Source organism: Dermatophagoides farinae, chromosome 5 (genome assembly GCF_024713945.1).
Source record: "Dermatophagoides farinae isolate YC_2012a chromosome 5, ASM2471394v1, whole genome shotgun sequence".
Classification (NCBI taxonomy): domain Eukaryota; kingdom Metazoa; phylum Arthropoda; class Arachnida; order Sarcoptiformes; family Pyroglyphidae; genus Dermatophagoides; species Dermatophagoides farinae.
Genome location: NC_134681.1, coordinates 2,135,207 through 2,155,001, shown reverse-complemented (window position 1 = coordinate 2,155,001; position 19,795 = coordinate 2,135,207). Strand labels below are relative to the sequence as shown.

Genomic DNA, 19,795 nt, shown 5'->3' with positions numbered 1-19,795 from the left:
ATCAGCAAATTGTGTGTCAATGATAATGACGTCATTGATGATGATGAACAAACAAACAAACAAACAAAAAAAAAGAAATGAAGAAAGAAAAGCAAAAAAATTTGATTCAATTAAATTTTCAAAGTGAAACAAAAAAAAATTTTTAATTTTAAAATCGATTGTCAATTTTTTTTTTTTTTTTTTTTTGATAATGAATTGTGTGTGTGTGTGGTGACACAATTATTATGAATGAGAACCAACAAACAAAAAGAAAACGATAAATTTTCCATTTTGGTTTTTTTTTATTGTTTCAATATTTATTTGATGATAGATTTTTTTTTCTATATTCAATCGATTTACAATCAATCAATCATCATCATCATCATCATCGAAATGGACAACAATAAAACCAATGCCACAAAATATTTGTCAATAACTAGAACAACAACAACAAATAAAGAAAGACAAAAACGAAAGAAAAAAAATTTTTTTTTCTTTCTTTCTTCATTATCATTCTTTATCTTTATCAATCTTCACTAACCGTGAAAATGATTGAATTAGCTGACGAAAAGAAAAAAGGAAAAAAAATTCCCGTAATTCAAAAAGAAGAAGAAAAAATGACTTTTTTTTCTTTCCATATCTAGATGATGATCATCATCGTCATTATCATTATATAATAATAATCGTCATATTATTATCCACGATTTTATGCTTTATTTTTGAGGAAAAATATACGATAATGGCGGTGTACACTGTGTGCGTGCGTGTGTGTGTGCATACATTACAAAACATGGAAATATATTAATGACATGAACACGCCGACGACGACGACGATGATGATGATGAAAATTGCATTAGCATTTCTTTTCGTATGTCATATTCAAGTGTGTGTGTGTGTGTGGAATCAAACAAAATAAAAAGAAAACTAAGAAAAGAAATTAGGTCAATATCATCACTACCACACTATTGATGAATATTATTTTTATTCAATTTTATCAAATGATCGATTGATTGATTGATTGATTGATTGATTGATTTTTTTCTGGTTCAATATTTCAACCTACCCATAAATTCATGTTATTCATTGTTATTATTATTAAAAAAAAACCAGGATGTTTGTAATAACAACGACAACAATATACTTGGATTATTTGTAGTGAAACAACAAAATTAGATCATAAGAAGAAGAAGAAAGGAGAAGGAAAAATACTAATTGAAAAAAAAATTGGATAAATTGCGATCAATAATGACGATAACAAGGACGACAACAACAACAACGACGAAACATTATCATCATCATCATCATCATCATAATGTATCTTTTGCATAATTTTTTTTGTTTGTTTCGTATGTTAATTATCATCATTTGAATAGGCAAAATATTACTAAATGGTATGGGTAGTGTGCTCGTTCGTGATTGTTGCTGTTGTTGTTGTTGTTCATGACATTGGCATTGATTTCATTTTACCATATATATACATTTATAATGATGATGATTATGAATCTGGATGACTGAAATTTTCATTGAACAAATTGTAAATCAATTAATCAATCAATGAAAAATCGATAATATTTCAACGTATGTAAAGTGGAATAATGATGATGATGATGATCGAAAAAAAAAAAATATTTTTTAAGGTCACATTATTTCATAACGTGAATTTTTTTCTGCGTTTGACCTAATGACCAGAATTTGTTATTTACCAACCATAAAAGACGTAGGTTGTTTGGCTGCAATGTTGATCGTGATTTTTTTTTTCATTTTGAACAGAAAAAAACTTTTAAAAAAATTGTCATCATCATCATCATCATCAGGAAACCATGGAATGTATATGGCCGGCAGCCAGGATCAGCCAACTTTTTATTATTAGTTTTTCCGACAACAAATAATCAAAAAAAAAAACCGGACAAAACGGAACCTGGAAAAAAAATTAGAAAAAAAGTCAAATCATAATGGTCATTTTTTTTGTTGCTCTCTGTGTGTGTTTGCCATCATCATCATCATCATCATCATCATCGATGATTGTTTATTTTTTTTTGTTTCGTCTATTTTTGTAAAAAAAACAAACAAACAAAGAAAAAAAAACGGATGTACAACAATGACGAAAAAAAATCTTAAAATCCACGAAAAGATTGTTTTTCGGTTTCTTTTTTTTCGGGCAAATTCGTACACCTTTTTCTTCACTCACTCACTCACTCACTAACTATCGGTTATAATTATCATCATTTTGTTTCTGTTCTAGTCGGTTAATTGTCTGTGCAAGTTATGGAATTACAATTTTTCAATTCAGTTTTTTTTTGCCACATTCTGATCATCATCATCATGTGTTTGTGAAAAAAAAACAATCTAATTTGTCAAGAAAAAAAACAAAAAATAAACAGTTTTTCAAGTCATTTTTCATGCTCATTTTACACGTTAATCAATCAAAACAAATTTGAATAGACAAGATATATACTAAAATATGTAAATTGCAATCATCATCATCATTATAATGATGATGATGATGTTCATTTTATTGTTCATCGATTGGATCTAAATGTAAATGAAAACTGGTTTTTTTCTGGTTCATTCGCAAAAAAAAAATGGTAATCAAATTGGATCAATTGTATAAATTGTAACTAAAGTAGTAGATGAATTGTTGAACCAAAAAAAAAGAAAATCGAATAAACCAATTTGACATTGATGAAATTCACAGAAAGATAAATGATGATGACGATGATGATAATGGATAATCAGCATTGGATTCATATTACAATTAGTTTTGCAATTGTTTCTGTTGTTGTTGTTTTTTTTTGTTCTTGATGAATTTTCAATAAACAATCTTGATTATTGTTTTGGTTGATGGTGATGATGAAACAAAATTTTCAATCCAACTTCAAGCTGTGATTTGATGATTATGAATTTTTTTTTTGCTCTTTTTTTCGCAATACATTCAAGCATTAATCATTTTGCATACAAAATTATAAATATCTGATCGATAACATATCTGATGTCGTGTGTGTGCATGTGTGTGTGTGTGTGTGATCGTTGAACCATTTTAATTATCATCTTCATCATAACAATAATCATTGTATCGTTAATTGTGTGTGGATTTTGAGTACATTCTTTTTGAGAGAGAGAGAGAGAGAGAAAAAACCAAATTATCATTGAATTTACAAAAAAACAGAAAAAAAAATTTCTGAATCAGATCAAATATTGTGATTGTGATTGTGATTGATGAAAACAAAGGATTGTGGCACATGCGTGTGCTCGGCACACTTAACCTCGAAAAATATGCGAAAACATATATACCGGATGTTTTCATGTTGATGATGATGACACACACACACACATTTATTATTCATCCATCATCATTTATTTTTCATTTAAAACGATTCGATTGAAATGAAATGAAAAAAAAAATTTAAAATTAAATTAAAAACTTTCGTGTGCGTCTGTTTGGAGAGAAAAAATAATTTTTTCCGTTGACCAATAAAATAATTGAAAAATTTTTCTTCAATTTATCATCATTCAAATATTTTCATGGCACGACAATATTATTTACCGTCACCACAATCCGGTTATTATATCATTATATATGTGAATTATTAACCATAATGATTGTGATCAAATAAAATAAAAAATGACGATGATAATTTTATCACGAACAATTCATCATCATCATCATCATCATCATTCGAGTAAATAATTACATAATGAAAGAAACGGGAAAAAAAATAATGAATCCACCACCATATGGCCACCGTAGTATTCGGGTCGTCATCATCATTCATGAAGCGTGGCCAACAACAACAGCAGCAGCAGCAGCAGTATACAGAAACAAACAAACAACAACCATCATCAATTCACAATCAATCAATCGATCAATCAATATATTGATCGAGCAATCAATCAACCATACACATACACACACACACACACCATCAATCAATGTAGATTTTAAAATTTTTATAAGAAAAAAAAACGAAAAATGTTTCTTTCGATTAACTTGATGTTATTTTTTTCACAAAAACTATTATCACTGCAAAATATGATCATCATCATCATTAGGGCATCATTCACAAATACAATGATATACAAAAAACAACAAAATTGCTGTTGTTGTTTCATTGTTTGTGTTTGAATTTTATCCGTTCACCACCATCATTTTTTTTTCTTTCATTTATTTGTGTGTAACTATTATTAGATGAAAAAATAAACAAAAAAAAATGGTCTGTAAATTAAAGATGATTGATGCAACTGAAATGAAATGGTGGCACGAATCATTCGATTTGATCATCATCATCATCATCAATGGTGAGTGTAAATAGCGTAGGCGGTTATCGCACATACACACACACACAACATTGGGTGTTGTTTTAGAATTTAAAAATTTTTTATTATTCATTTTTTTATGACAAAATTTTTTTTTTCATCAATAAACGTCATCAATAATAATTATCAATCGATTTGAAATGTGCAATTAAATGACGATAATTAGAGCATAACCAGAGAGAGAGAGAGAGAGAGAGAGAGGGAGAGAGAAAAAAACCAAAATAAATAAATAAATAAATTCGATATATCCACGTAATAATAACCGATTGATAACCATATTGATCCGCAATTGATCACATGTGGATCATCATCATCATCATCATCATTTTTATTAATGAAAATGAAAAAAAAAGTTTAAATTCATTCATCTGGTTTGTGTGTGTGTGTTTGCATGTGGAACGACCACAATGGCAACAACAACAACAACAACAACGACGCATAATCATTGATGCTGAAAATAATAAAATGACTGAAAAAAAGTGCAAATTTGAATAGCAAAAAAAATTTTGTTTTTTTTTTTGATTTGAAAATTGAAATTCATTCTCACTCTCTCTCTCTCTCTTTTGGTAATATTTTCGATTGTTGTTGTTTGAATCAGATGAAAAAAGAAAAAAAATTGACGATTTTACCCAATATTGATTGGTTTATCGATGATTTAGTTATTTTTAAATGGAGTTAAAGTGAATTTTTTTGAAAAAAAAATTCACACACATTCAACAGCTGATTTTGTTTTCTGTCGATAAAATTTTGGTTTAAAATTTTCAATTTCATCATCATCATTGTCATTATTGAAATGAAAATGAAAATTTTTTTTTTCAACATTCGTCTCCAAAAATTCAATTCGTTTTTTTATTTTGATTTTGATTTTGATTTCTATAGAAAAACGAAACGGCAACAGAAAAAAAACGTGTGAAAAAATTTTTTTGTTTTTTTTTTTGTTGTTGAAATTCATCAACTTTAGATGGTATCGATATATCGAAATTGATTTCTCATGCACTCACCCACTCACTCACTTTTTAGGGTATTCTTAAATTTTTCTATTGATCAGAAAAGAAAAAAAAATTTTTTTTTGCATTCTGATTCAAATCGATTATGGCAACAGCAACATTATGTGTGTGTGTGTGTGTATGCCAAAATGGTGAAAATCCAATCCATCCATTCGTTACAATTGATGGATCGACTATAAATCAATTCAATCGGCCATACATCATTTTTGATTTTTTGGAGATTTAAATCTCCTTTTTTTCTGTCTTTCGGATAACATTCCAATCGGATTTAAATGTTTTCGGCAGCAAAAAAAAAAAAAAAAGATCAATTTGCTTTTGAAACCATTTTTCACCATTTCACACAGTCAATGTGTGTAATCAGATTGAAAATAAGAAAAAAAAATGAAAAGAATTTGCCATCAATTCGTCGTCATTCACCATCATCATTCGTCTTTTTTTTCCATTTCATCACATATTTTCATTTTCTGGCTTAGAGATTTTCTTTTCTCTCATTTTCCACAAAAAATTCGTTTTATCCGATTCAGCAGGAAATGTTTTTTTTATTCATTTTCAACATTTGCTCTCTTTTTTCGGACAATTTCTTTCACTTTTTTCTTTCTGGATCTTTTTTTTCCATTTCAAAGAATCGAGAAAATGAAAATGAAAACAAATTCAATGATGAATCACACCCGATCATTATTCATTCATTCATTCATTTTTTTTATCAAAAAAAAAATTTTTCATGAAATTCATAAATTTGAAACTAAATCTCTTTATGGTTGGAAAACAAAAAGTGGAATTAAAATCATCATCATCATCGTCGTCATCATATTTCCAATTATCAAACACATGCAGAATAATGACTCTAATTAGCAATATCAGAATCGCTAGAATTTTTTTTTCCAAAAAAAAACTTGAAACATATACCAATTCTCGATTGATATCAAATTTCATCATCATCATCATCATCATCCATCAATGGATGATTGTGTTGCACTGATGATGATGGTTGGCATTGCATAACACATTATCATTTGATGATGATGACGACGATATTCTTTCAATCAGAATGGATGTCAAAAAAAAAGTCGATTCTGTTTTCAACATGACTTTTTTGTTTTGTTTTTTGTTTTCACCATTTCTAATCGTTGATTGTTCCACTTTTTTTTCTTGCTTTTCTTTTGATGATTGTGATCAGAAAAAAAGGGAAGGATTTTTTTTCCATTGAATCTTTTTTTTTGTCTGCTGCTGTGCTTTCCATATTCTTGTCTGACTTGTCTTTATTCATTCAACCATTCACTGTGATTCTGTGATCATAATACAAGAAAAAAAAGTGATGGAAAAAAGAAAACGATAAAAAACTATCCAAGTGGATAAAGTTTATGTGAGCCACTTGGAGATGTTATTGTTGTTGTTGTTGTTGTTGCTGTTTTTTTTCGATAAAGATGTTTATCGGTTGGTTGGTTTGTCGGTTTTTTTTTTTTTTTGGTTGAAGGTTGTGTAAAAAGAGAAAATTTTAATGGATCTTTCATCTAGTCATCAATCGAAAAAAAAAGAATCGTTTTTGAATCAAATGTTCAATATTTGTTTGAAAGGGGCAAGAATCAGAATTTTGGTTTTTGGTTTGTGATTTAGAAATATGAAGAGGATTCTTTTTTATCATTCCAATGACCTTGAACATTGTTTTTTGATGTTGTCGTCGACGTCGTTTTTTTCTGGTTGTTGACAATTTCGACATCAATCGTGGTCTATTGAGAAACATGTTTCAAGGACAACAACAACAACGACAACGATTCAAATTCAAATTCAATTCAATTAAATGTGGAACATTTTTTTTTATTTATGACGCAGACATTCATAGTCATTTTGTCGTTATGTAATAATAGAGTGTTTGACATTTTGAGCGAAGAAAAAAAAAGAGAAAAATTTCATTGAATGGATAGATTACAAATTTCTAGTCAAGATAATGCTTATGTCGATTGCTTTTGTATGCCAGTTGTGTGTAGTTGGCCATTGTGAACAAATTTCTCTTTCTTTCCAAAATGACAACGACAACAATGACAAGAATGAAATCATAATTCTTGGTGATTTATATTTAAATTTTTTTTCTGCTCATTCAAATTCTATTATATGCGGCCGGTTTCATTTTTCATCACTTTTGATGATGATGATAATAGCTGAAACAAGACGACAACGAGAAAAAAAATTTCCATATTTCTCAAATTCCATTATCGCCATCAATTAGTGAAAATAATTATGAAATCATTTCATTACGGAAAAGCATTTGAAATGATCATGATGATCATAGAATCACAAGATTTTTCAAAAACAGAAAAAAAATGATGATGATGATGATGGATGATGAATAGCGAAAAAAAAGCCAGAGAGAAATCTGTACAATGAATTTCATTTGAAGAAATGTAATTTTTCAAAGAAAAAAAAATATAAAGAATGGCAAGACAAAACCAAAGGAATGAATGAATGAATGAATGGATTTAAGAGATTTTTTTTTTCGTTTGCAACAGCAATCGATCATTTTCTTTGTGTTTTTTTTTCGGTTCTGTTTTCTTTCTTTCTTTCTTTTTTTTTAATTCTACATAAAAAGACAGTCGCAGTAGATAGATGATATGATGAACCAGAAAAAAAAATAGAAAATTTGTCAGACAATCATTATTCGATGTGAGAATGAATGAATGAATGAAAATTTCTGAAAAGTTTTTTCCGAATAAATGTACACATTATGTGTATATATATCGTTGTAACATATCACACTTGGTGTATATGTGTGATGGTGTGTCAAATATCGTAAAATTTCTAACCATCAGATTCATTTAATTATCATGGCTGTTGTTGTTGTTGTTGTTGTTCCACCATCCATCCATTCATTCATTGTTGTTGATCATCATCCATTGTATGACATTGTTGGACGTCATTTTTTTTTGTTTCTGTTTGTTCATTTTTTTTCCATGTTTTCAGAATCATTCTAATTAAATTATAATAGAAATTGACAATCATCATCATCATCAGCATCATCATTCTCTCTAGATAGATAGAATCATATGAAAGTGATAAACAAAACTATCAATGTGTGTATGTGCACACACAAACACAAACACGTCATGTGTGTTTGTGTTTGAATTTTGAAAATTTTTATTTTTCTTTCTTGTTTTCTTTCTTTTGTCTAAATCTATTTACCAATTAGTTTTTTTTTCATTTCATTGTTTGTTTGGTCGTGTGTCTGATGATTATATATAATCAATTAAAATGATTTTGCTGTTCTGTAGTTTCAACGGTAGTAGTAGTAGTAGTAGTGGAAATTTCATTTCATTAATAAATAGAGAGGAAGAGAGCAACGAAACAAAAAAAAAATTTTTTTAATCAAAACAAATTGATTAGAAGAAAACAAAAAATCATCATCATCATCATGGTCGTCTATGAGAGAATACAGAATAAACCAGTGAAAAAAAAAACACTGAAAATTCAATGAAAATCATTCTATTTTTATTCATTCAATGAATCTATCGGAATTTCGAGAATATATATGTGGAAATAAATCAATTTTTTTTCCTATTGTAATCTACTTTCAAACTTTTTTTTTCTATTTTAATCGAATGAAAATAAATATAAATATATATATAACCAGTTTAATCTAGTTTTTTTTTCTCGTTCTATTCTCATGTAAAATAAACATAAACATTTACCAGTGGAAGATTGGCAATTCCCCATAGTGTATAAAAAAAAAAATAACAATGTGGACCATGTTAAATTATGGACAACATTTTGATACATCGATGATGCGGATGAGTATGACAAACCATATAATGTACAGATAGAATTGAAGAAGAATGGGCTAACTTTTTGACTAAAACATTTTGAGAATAGTTTTGGGACAAGAAGACTACTTTTTTCATAGAGAGAGATCTTTGAAAAAACCAAACTAAACAAAAAAAAATTTGTCATCGTTTTTTTTGTTGTTGTTGTTGGTGTTACGAAACCATTCCTTCCCCCTCCAAAAAAAACGTGAATATTCTTTTTCCGTGTGTGTGTCTGTGTGTGTATGTTTATGTTGTCTCCATAAAGTTTTCTTTTGACAACAACAAAAAAAATTGATCGAATTATTTCAAAATTTCTTTTGTTCTGTAGTTGCTCTGTTGTTATTATTATCTTTATTTGTCACTGTTTACTCGTTCATTATTCATCCGGAATTCATTGTACCAAAATTCATGAATCATTGTCGATTCTTTCGAAATTTCATCTTAGCATTTGAGTCGATAGAAGAAGAAGAAAAAAAAGGTAACAAAAAAAATCTCTAATCTCGTTTAATTCATCATCATCATTCTGGATCAAACACACATGCAAAGGGGATAAAGAAGAATAAAAAAAAATGAAAATATTTGGCACGAACATTCAGGGTTTGTTTGTGACATTGAGAGAAAAAAAACATTTCATTCATTCACATATACACACATTGTATTTTGGACGGCAATGACGACGATGATGATGATATGATGATGGCACGAATCAACGATTAATGCCTAGACAAAACATATCGATCCATCCACAATGTGATTATTATAGGTATACAAGGGTGGTTTTCTTTTTTTTCGGATTTTTTTTTTTGGATTTCATTTCATAATCTATCCATGTCGCGAATAGTGAAAAAAAAAGAATTATGGAAAATGAAAAAAAAATCATGAGAATAACAACAACAACAACAAAAAAGAAATAAATAAAAACGTCTTATTAGTGGTATTTCACAATCTGCACACACACAAAAAACATACACAGAGAGAGAGAGAAACTTTATTTTTTTTTGTGCGTCTTTGTTTAATGACATGTAATATAAAAGAATTTTTTTTAGGGTAATTTTTTTATCGTCTTTTTCTTTGAACTCTTGAATCGTTTTTTGTTTTGTTTTGTTTTTTGCTTACCAAATCCAAATGGCCTTTATCTATAAATCTATAATGCACTCAGTCAGTATGTATGTGCGTTTTATATACGGATAAACATAATGGTTATTATTATTATTATTATTTAATGCCGCAATGTCTAAACAACAGAACAACAACAAAAATTTACCAAAAAAAAAAAAAAAAAAAAAAAAATATTGCTGCTAATATACATATATGTGCGTGTGTATTGTACAAGGTTCCAAATGGAACGCATGAAGTACATGCGCACAAACCGGCCCAGCGGTATGGAACGCACCCATAAAATACACATACACAGAAACACACACACACACACACACATACAGACAGACATTATATCTACTATATGGAACATGTTCATATTCATTCCATTTGGATCGATCCACGAAAGACGTAGCAGTAGTAGTATATTATATGGTTTGCTACATTGCTTCTAAAATTCTGTTTACAGGGTTGCTTTGGGTTCTTTCTTTTTTTTTGGTTTGTATTCAAGAATGAAAAAAAAACTTTTTGTTTCGATATATTTCCTTGAATGAAATGAATGATTCCCACGACTACCGACCACACACACCATCACCACTACCAGTATGAATGTTGTTGTTCCAATTTTTTTTTTTTTTTTTTTTTTGCTATCGTTGCTTTTAACTCAAATCTTAGACCAATGTGAATGTTTATTCTGGCTGTGTTAGTTGATGAATTTCATTTTTTTTCACTTTATTTGGCAATTTGGTGATTCTGGCCTTCTTGTGAAATTTTTTTTCTTTTTCTTTTTTTTTGTTGGGTTTTTTTTTCTCGCTGTAAATGTATGTTTACCAACTGTTTAATTCATCATATATTCAAAAATATTGTTCATGTGTGTTTTTAGAATAATTTTCGGCTACATGAAACATGAATCCCTTTTTTCCCCCCGTTGATTTGTTAATCATCATCATAATCATCATGTTAAACACTTGCTGAAAAATTAAATTTCACTGAAAAAACCATATTCCATCTTGGTGTTTGTGTGTGTGTGTGTGTGTGTGCGTGTGTGTTTACTTTGTGTTAGTAATAACACAGTGGATCAATTAATTTTCCCATTGTGTTTCATGGCCATATTCACATATTCACGGTTTTTTTTAAATTGCTATTTTTGTAATGTTCCAAAAAAAAAATTTCATAAGAATTCTAGAATCTTGTACAGTTTTTGGTGGTAATTATATCAAAAAGAATTACCTACAGCAGCAATGAAAATGAAAATTTTTCCATTTTCACAATGTTGACGGAATTTTCGATTTTTTTTTCTTTCGCTTTCCTGCTCATCACCATCATCATCATCATCATTCATTCCATTCATGCATTATTGATAGTCAAAAGCCATACCAACAAACAAAACAAAACAAAACAAAAAAAAAAAACGTACGTCCAACGATATGAAAAAACCTTGCCACAATTTTATTATTCTGTTTGGTGAATTATTTGTTCAATTTTTTTTTGTATTTTTTGAAAGATTAACAAACATTTTGTAGTTATTCATAACCGGAAGCATATTGTGTGTGTGTGCGGGGGTGTATGTTTTGCATCATCATCATCATCATAATCAATTTGGTCCAGTTATTTTTATTTTCTCTCATAAATTCTCATAAAGAAAAAAAAACGACAAAAAGAGACGAAACAAAACAAAAAATAAAAAATCGAAATGTTTATCCGTTTTGAACCGATAAAAAGGCCACAATCATATAATGATAATCCAATTACAAGCCTTTCATGGATGATAAATGATTGTAGCCAAAATAATAATAATAATAATGTCAATACGAATAATAATTTAAATGATGATGAAAATGTTGACCAAATATCCGATAATAATAATAATAATAATAATAATGTTGATGATGGTCACCAACATTATCATCATCATCATCATCATCATAATCATGATGATGATGAATATAATGATGATAATGGAATTCAATTTCAACAACAACTGCAACCGGAAGCATTATATTCATATCCGATAGACAATCATCATCATCATCATCATCAACATCATAATCATCGACATCAATCATTACAACAGGAACATTATTATCAATCATTCGATAATAATAATGATAATGATAATGGACAGAATGAAATACTTGATGGATGGTTAGCTATCGGTAATTGTCGTGGAGTTGTCGGTGTTAGCTATACAACAATCGATTCATTAAAAATACAGAATTTTAAAAGACAAATCAATAATAATAATAACAACGATGATGATGAGGATAATCAAAATAATTTTATGACATTGAATCAATCAAATAATCAGCATCAAAATCAAAATCAATCATCATCATCGGCAACAGCAGCAGCATCAGCAATAATACCACAACGAACAAATTTTAATTTACGTGGTCATCGTTCGGAAATAATATTTGTACGTTGGAATGAACCGTATCAAAAATTAGCCAGCTGTGATCGTAATGGTGTTATATTCGTATGGATCAAATATGAAGGTCGTTGGTCAATTGAATTGATAAATGATCGCAATACAAGGGTTACGGATTTTGCTTGGAGTCATGATGGTCGTATGGCATTGATTTGTTATATGGATGGTTTCGTGCTGGTTGGTTCAGTATCAGGTCAACGTTATTGGTCATCGATGCTCAATTTAAATGGTTGTTCAATTACATGCGGTACATGGACCGCTAATAATCAACATGTTTTATTCGGTACATCGAATGGTCATATATTAGGTATGATTATTGTTTTGTATATTTTCATTACATATTCATCTGATTTGATTCAATCTCAATTTTAATTTAACATTCATAAACATAGTAATCTCTGTACATGGTGTATTTATAACACAAATAAGTGTACAAGAAGGCGTTGAAATAGCAAGTATGATGTGGTCATGTCAAAAATTTCAATCATCATCATCATCATCATCAACAACAACAACAACAAAACAATCAAATACAAATGAACAAACGTCAACAACGACGACTACATCGACAGAACAACCGCAGCAGCAGCAGCATCGAATCATATGTTAGCAATTAGTTTTGTTGATGGTACAATTTATCTGATGCATAATTATGATGAAGTTTTTCCAATAATAATTGAAACATCATTGATTAATATTAAAATGGAATGGTCAATGAATGGTGAATTATTGGCCATTGGTGGACATCGTATAATACGATCATCATCATCACAATCACAATCATCATCATCATCGTCATCAACATTGAAAAATGGTTTCTATATGTATCAAAATATAATCAATATCTATCGGTTTGATGGAACATTAATCCGCCAATGTCAATTAGATTTTAATTATCAACCATTATCGGCATTAACATGGGCCTGTAATGATCGTCGTTTATTTATTGCATGTGGACAATTATTATTTGTTGCATGGATTATACATGGGTATGTTGTTTGTGTGATTTTTTTAGTCAATTTTTTGTTTTGTTTTGTTTTGAACATTCGTGTTTTCCATCTTTTCAACAGGATACCAAGTCTTTCATTTATTTCTGCATTACAAGTTTATAATAGAATAAAAAATGAAATCGATATAACCAGATTACAAGTGCCAATACCGGTCAAATTATTATTAAATGAATTATTTACGCCAACAGTACATTGTTATTTGCCGGATTATCACGAAATTGGTAGATTTGTGTTTCGTCCACCAGCAAATAATATCCGTTTACATTGTACATTAATGCGGCATGATGAAACAACAACAATAACGAATAATTCTCAATCATCATCATCATCATCGATAATCAATCATTATGCGCAACAACAGCAATTTGATTCATCATCATCATCAATTACAAATCAATCATCATCAAATGATGATACAATCTATATATTATATTTAGAATATTTAGGTGGCCTTGTACCAATATTGAAAGGAAAACGTTCATCAAAAATTAAACCAGAATTCATTATATTTGATCCACAACGTAATGTTTATTTACCATCCACATCATCCGAATCTACAGAATCAGCAACCAATTTTATAAATGAAAATCAAAATAATTTTAATTCACAAAAAATTTCCACCACCACCACCAGCAGCACTACATCCGATATAAATCATGTAGTCAATGGTAATGGTGGTCGTATTAAACATTTTTTACAAAATTCTGTTTGGACAAGTGCAAATAATAATAGAAATTTAACAACAACAACAACAACTGATAGTGAAAATGATGAAAATTCTAATCATTCATCAACCACATCATCATCATCAATATTATATCATTTAACACCGAAAACACGACGTCGTTTACGTTGTCGTACACCACAATTCAATGGTCATCATCATCGTGGTCATAATCAACGTTTTCATGATGATGAAAATAATAATTTAGAACAACAACAACAACAATTTCTATTTTCCAATCAAGCATCATCATCATCATGGATTGATGATAATTTACCAGTAACAGATAAAATCGTTCTGATTACATCAAATATATGGGGTACAAAATTTAAATTTGTTGGTTTAACACCAAAACTACCATCGCATTTAGGTTCAGTTACTTATCGTACAAGTTTATTGCATTTACAGCCAAGACAAATGTCATTGGTGATCAAAGAATTGAACGATAAAAATACATTGATCAATGATCATCAAAATTTTAGTTATAAACAACGTAAAAATATTGAACAACAACAACGACAACAGCAATCAATTAATGATTATCGGTCCGATTATGAATACAATAATAATAACGGTGGTGGTTATATAAGTAGTAGCAGTAATGGTGGTGGTGGTGGTGGTGGTGGTGGTGGTGGTAATTATTCTTATTATTCATCGGATTCTGAAGATGAATTTAGTGAATCACAAAAATTAATGATAATGAAAATGACAATGATGCAAAATGGAACATTGTACAATAATGATCCAACAGCAATGATAGCGCCAATAAATACATTTAAATCTGTAAGAAATTCAATGTTAATCAATGTGGATGAAAATAATATTCCACCACCACCACCACCACAGCAACAACAACGACAGCGACGACTACTACAATCATCATTAGCATCATCAATACATCAAGATGAATTTCTTACATTACAAATAAATCAAAATGAAAATGGTTTACCGACAAGTTATAATGTTGAGATTAAACCATCATCGTCATCATCATCATCATCAACAAATCATATGGGCCATAATAATAATCATCAATCAATGAATCAATATCATCATCATCAGCAACCATCGATTGATTCACCACCACCACCACCACCATCAGCTGCAACAATTTCATCAACATTTGTACGACAATTTAAACATCAAACATTTCAATCTGAAAGTCCTAAACATGTTTCATCATTTTCACGTTTATCACAACAACATCAACAAGGATCACCATCAATGACAGCAACAGCAGCAACAACAACGACAACAACAACACAGCAACAATCATCATCAACATCGCCTAAATTATATTCATCACCAAATATTTCACCAAATAAACAAAGTAAGTTAACAGATTCTTTTTTTTTTTTTTGCTTTTAAATTAATTATTCCTTCTGCTCTCATAGTAATACGATCAAAAATTCTAAAAGAATCGCCTAGAAAATCAAGTGTTTCATATTGTTCAAATGAATTTACTAAAAAAAGTTTTGTTGGTGAAACACCAACATCAACGATCTGTGATATTGTTGAAACTACTATTGGTGCACCATCTGTTGGCCGTGGTGATAGTAATGATGATTCCAATTGTAATGATAATGTTGCATCGAAACAAACATCAACAACTTATTTGGTTAAATATAAAACCTGTGTGAATGAAGCTCTTTGTACATCGGATTGTAATGCAGCTACAGCAACGATATCTTCAAATATTAATGGTATTGGTAATGGTAATAGCCGATCAATTGAATGGTTAACGGATGGCAATCATTCATCGATTCGACATAATCATCATCATCATCATCATCATCAGACCACCATACCATATGTTCCATCACAATCATTTCAAACTTATCATATTTATGATGATACTGATCTTGTTACTATGAAAACTAATCTAGATGAATCCAAGCAACAACAACAACAACAACAATCGGGAATTGTTCGTAAATCAAAAAATCCAAAAGATGATCCAGATCTAATTGAGGATGATTCCACTGATCATTATATACGTAATGTTGAACAAGTTGTAAAATCATTGAGTGAAAAATTACAGCTACAACAGCAGCAGCAGCAACAACAACAATTACAAAATGATGAAAATGGTCATCATCTGATTTCCAATCATCATAATAATAATCAATATCATCCATCATCAATTGATCATGGACGAAATTTATCATTCCGTAGCAATTCATTATCATATGATGGTGATGATTATCGATCAACAACTGCATCATCATTATCAACCTTACAATTACAACAGACACCATCACGGCGATTCATTATGAATGGGATCGATAATAATCAAAATAATCGATCAACAGGTGAACAAAGACGACGAAATATGTCCATTACAAGTTTGATTTCATTACAACAACAACAACAACAACCGAATACAATGGATAGATTACGATCATTGATTTCAAGATCAAATCATCATCAAAATCGGAATGATAATAATAATAATTTATTAATAAATAAAAATCGTAGTCTGCCAGCATCACCATTAATGAATACGAATCGTAAAGAAATGAATTTAAATTTACAGACAACCAGTTCATCCATTACCACCACCACAGCAACAAGACAACGGTCATCAAATGGGCGGCATTTTTTTCATAGTCCAAAAGTTGTACGAAAATTACGAAGAAAGTAAGTTTGTTGTGCATTTTGTTTTTTATTTTTCATTGAATTTAATGTTTTTTTTCTTGCCACCCACAATCCATCATCATTCATCTAGATTAAGCTATCTGGATTGTAGTTCCGAAGATGATGAAAATAATACCAGTGATGATGATGATGATTTAGAAAATCAAATTGGATCATCATCATCATCGCCATCAATAATTATGGATAGAAATAATGGATCGAAATCAATTAAAATGGAAAAGAAAAAAATAAAAAATGAAAAATATCGACGCCAAAAATATGGTGATGATGATGATGATGATGATAATGAAAAAAGTAAACGATTTGTATTGCATAATAAAGCACCACTTTGGAATGAAATATCGCAGGTATATCAATTAGATTTTGGTGGACGTGTTACACAAGAATCGGCAAAAAATTTTCAAATTGAATATCAAGGTCGACAGGTATGTCATATCGATGCTAATTAATTGATTGATTTTATTATCAATTTCTATTTTTTCTTTTTCTTTTTTTTTGAATTCCAGGTGATGCAATTTGGCCGTATCGATACAAATGCCTATACATTGGATTTTGAATATCCATTTTCAGCTGTACAAGCTATGGCTGTTGCATTGGCCAATGTTACACAAAGACTTAAATGAAAACAAACAAAAAAAATTCCAATTCCAATTCTTGATCAATCAATTTCTGTTTTATTTTTTTCGTTTTTTTTTGGTGTGTTTGCACGCATGCGCGCTTGTGTCTTATTTCATTTCATTTCATTTTATTTTATTTTTTTCTTGTTGTTGTTTGTCTATTTTTTTCTCTCTCTCTCTTTCTTCCACATGAATGATATAAATAACCAAATTCTAGTCTAATTATTCAAAAAAAAAAAAAATTTTTTTTTTAGCAAAATGAATCCATATATAATATTCAACACAACGGAAAACAAAACAATCAAATGTGTCAATGTCAATCAATTGCCTATAGAGCGAAACACAAAATTTATTATATTTTTTTTTTGTAACAAAAAAAATAAATCACCAAATTCAAATTTCAAATATTAATTTTTAAATGATGATGATGAATAAAATTAAAATGCACTTATTATTAAAAAAAAATAAAACGACACTGTACAATGTCCATTTTGTGTGCTCCATCACCACCGATAGATGGCAACGATGATGAAATTTGAACAATTCATTCATTTAGCCAACCGAATTCAAGTGAAAAATGAAATGAATGATGATTTATCATCATCATCATCATTTGGTGAGTAAAAAAAAACAACAATTACTCATGTGACTATAAATACTATACCTCTCATTTTATGAATATGAAGAGAAAAATTGTTTTTTTTTTTGCTGGTTTCATTTCACATCCACATGAATAAAAAAAAATACTATACCCATTCATTTGTGGCTCATCAACTTTTGTTTTTCATTCATCGTTTACCATTTTACCATGACTGTTTGTATTATTGTATATATATTTATATTATGGCAATTAAATTTCAATCCATCATTTTCATACTGATATATATGTATACAAAGAACTCGTTTACATGAAAACTTGATGTTATTTATATGTATAATATATCTGGGTTAAAAACAAAACAAAACAAAACATTCTATACCGGACCATATATCACATATATAAAAACAAACAAATAGACAAAACACATGACATACGACCGAATACAGCAGTAGCAGCAGCAGCAGCAGTACATTTTTAGTAGTGAAATTAATAATCAAAAAAAAAAAAAAAAAAAACAAAACAAAAAAAATAATGCAAACAAACAATGATGATGATGATAAGTTTTTTTTTTCATTCATCTTTCCAGAATTTTTTTTTTCTTTTGTTTTGTTTTGTTTTGTTTTGGGGTTACTACAAATGATTATTTAAAATATTGGCGATTATTATGTGTTTGAAGAAAACGAAGAAAAAAAAACCAAGTCAATCGTAACAGAATAATTGTTTGTGTAAGTCTCTCTCTCTCTCTCTCTCTTTCTCTTTCTTTTTTTTTGCTTTTTGAGAATATTCTTGGGAACACACACTGAATATTATTATTCAGCCGATTATCCATCCGTTTCGTCACTATGATCAAAATGATCGTCCATTATTTTATTTTTTTTTTTATTTCAAATTCATGAATTATTCTTTTTCGTTTTTTTTCTCTGTCGTTGTTGTTGTTGTTGTTTGATCATCATTAATTTAAATTTTTTTTCTTCTCGTACGTACATTATGTGTGACCACAACTACTTTTCCATTATCATTATCGTCTCTCTCTCACACACACACACACACACACACAAGAAGAAAAATTCCTGTCACGACATTCTTTGTTTTTTTTGTTCACTAGAAAATTTCTTCTATATTCAGGGGTGTCGAAGAAAAAAAAATTTGTTTTTTTTTCACCGCTTACCAGATTATAAACCAGAATATGATTTTTTTTCTCCATCCACAGTATATGGATAGGTAAAGATGGATTTTGTTTTTTTTTTTTTGCTGATGTAGTGTACAAAAGCAAAAAAAAAACATTATCTTTATAAATCATTCAATAGCCAAAAGTACAGAAAGAATACAGAATTCAGGTTTTCATCATGTGTGTGTGTGTGTGTGTGTGAGAAAACATCGCGTCACATGATAAGATTCATTATTTAATTTCTTTTTCTTTTTGGTGTTATTCACACACTCACACACACACACCATTACATAATCATCATCATCACTATAACGGACAAATGATGAAATTTCGTCAGTCATGTCCCATTTTGAGAAGCGCGTTACCGTTTTTTTTTCTCGTCTTCTTATATTTCAT

At 29.2% G+C, this 19,795-nt stretch overlaps 1 protein-coding gene across 1 annotated transcript; it reads left to right on the top strand.

The window, feature by feature from the left end:
* The first annotated feature begins 11,747 nt into the window (after positions 1-11,747).
* On the top strand, positions 11,748-18,070 carry Tusp (WD40 superfamily protein Tusp). Its single transcript, XM_075731611.1, is given in 8 exon segments — positions 11,748-12,928; positions 13,014-13,166; positions 13,169-13,610; positions 13,692-13,925; positions 14,028-15,685; positions 15,750-16,995; positions 17,084-17,438; positions 17,520-18,070. Coding segments are annotated over 8 exon segments (5,247 nt in total). The 5' UTR covers positions 11,748-11,886; the 3' UTR covers positions 17,637-18,070.
* The last annotated feature ends 1,725 nt before the right edge of the window (positions 18,071-19,795 follow it).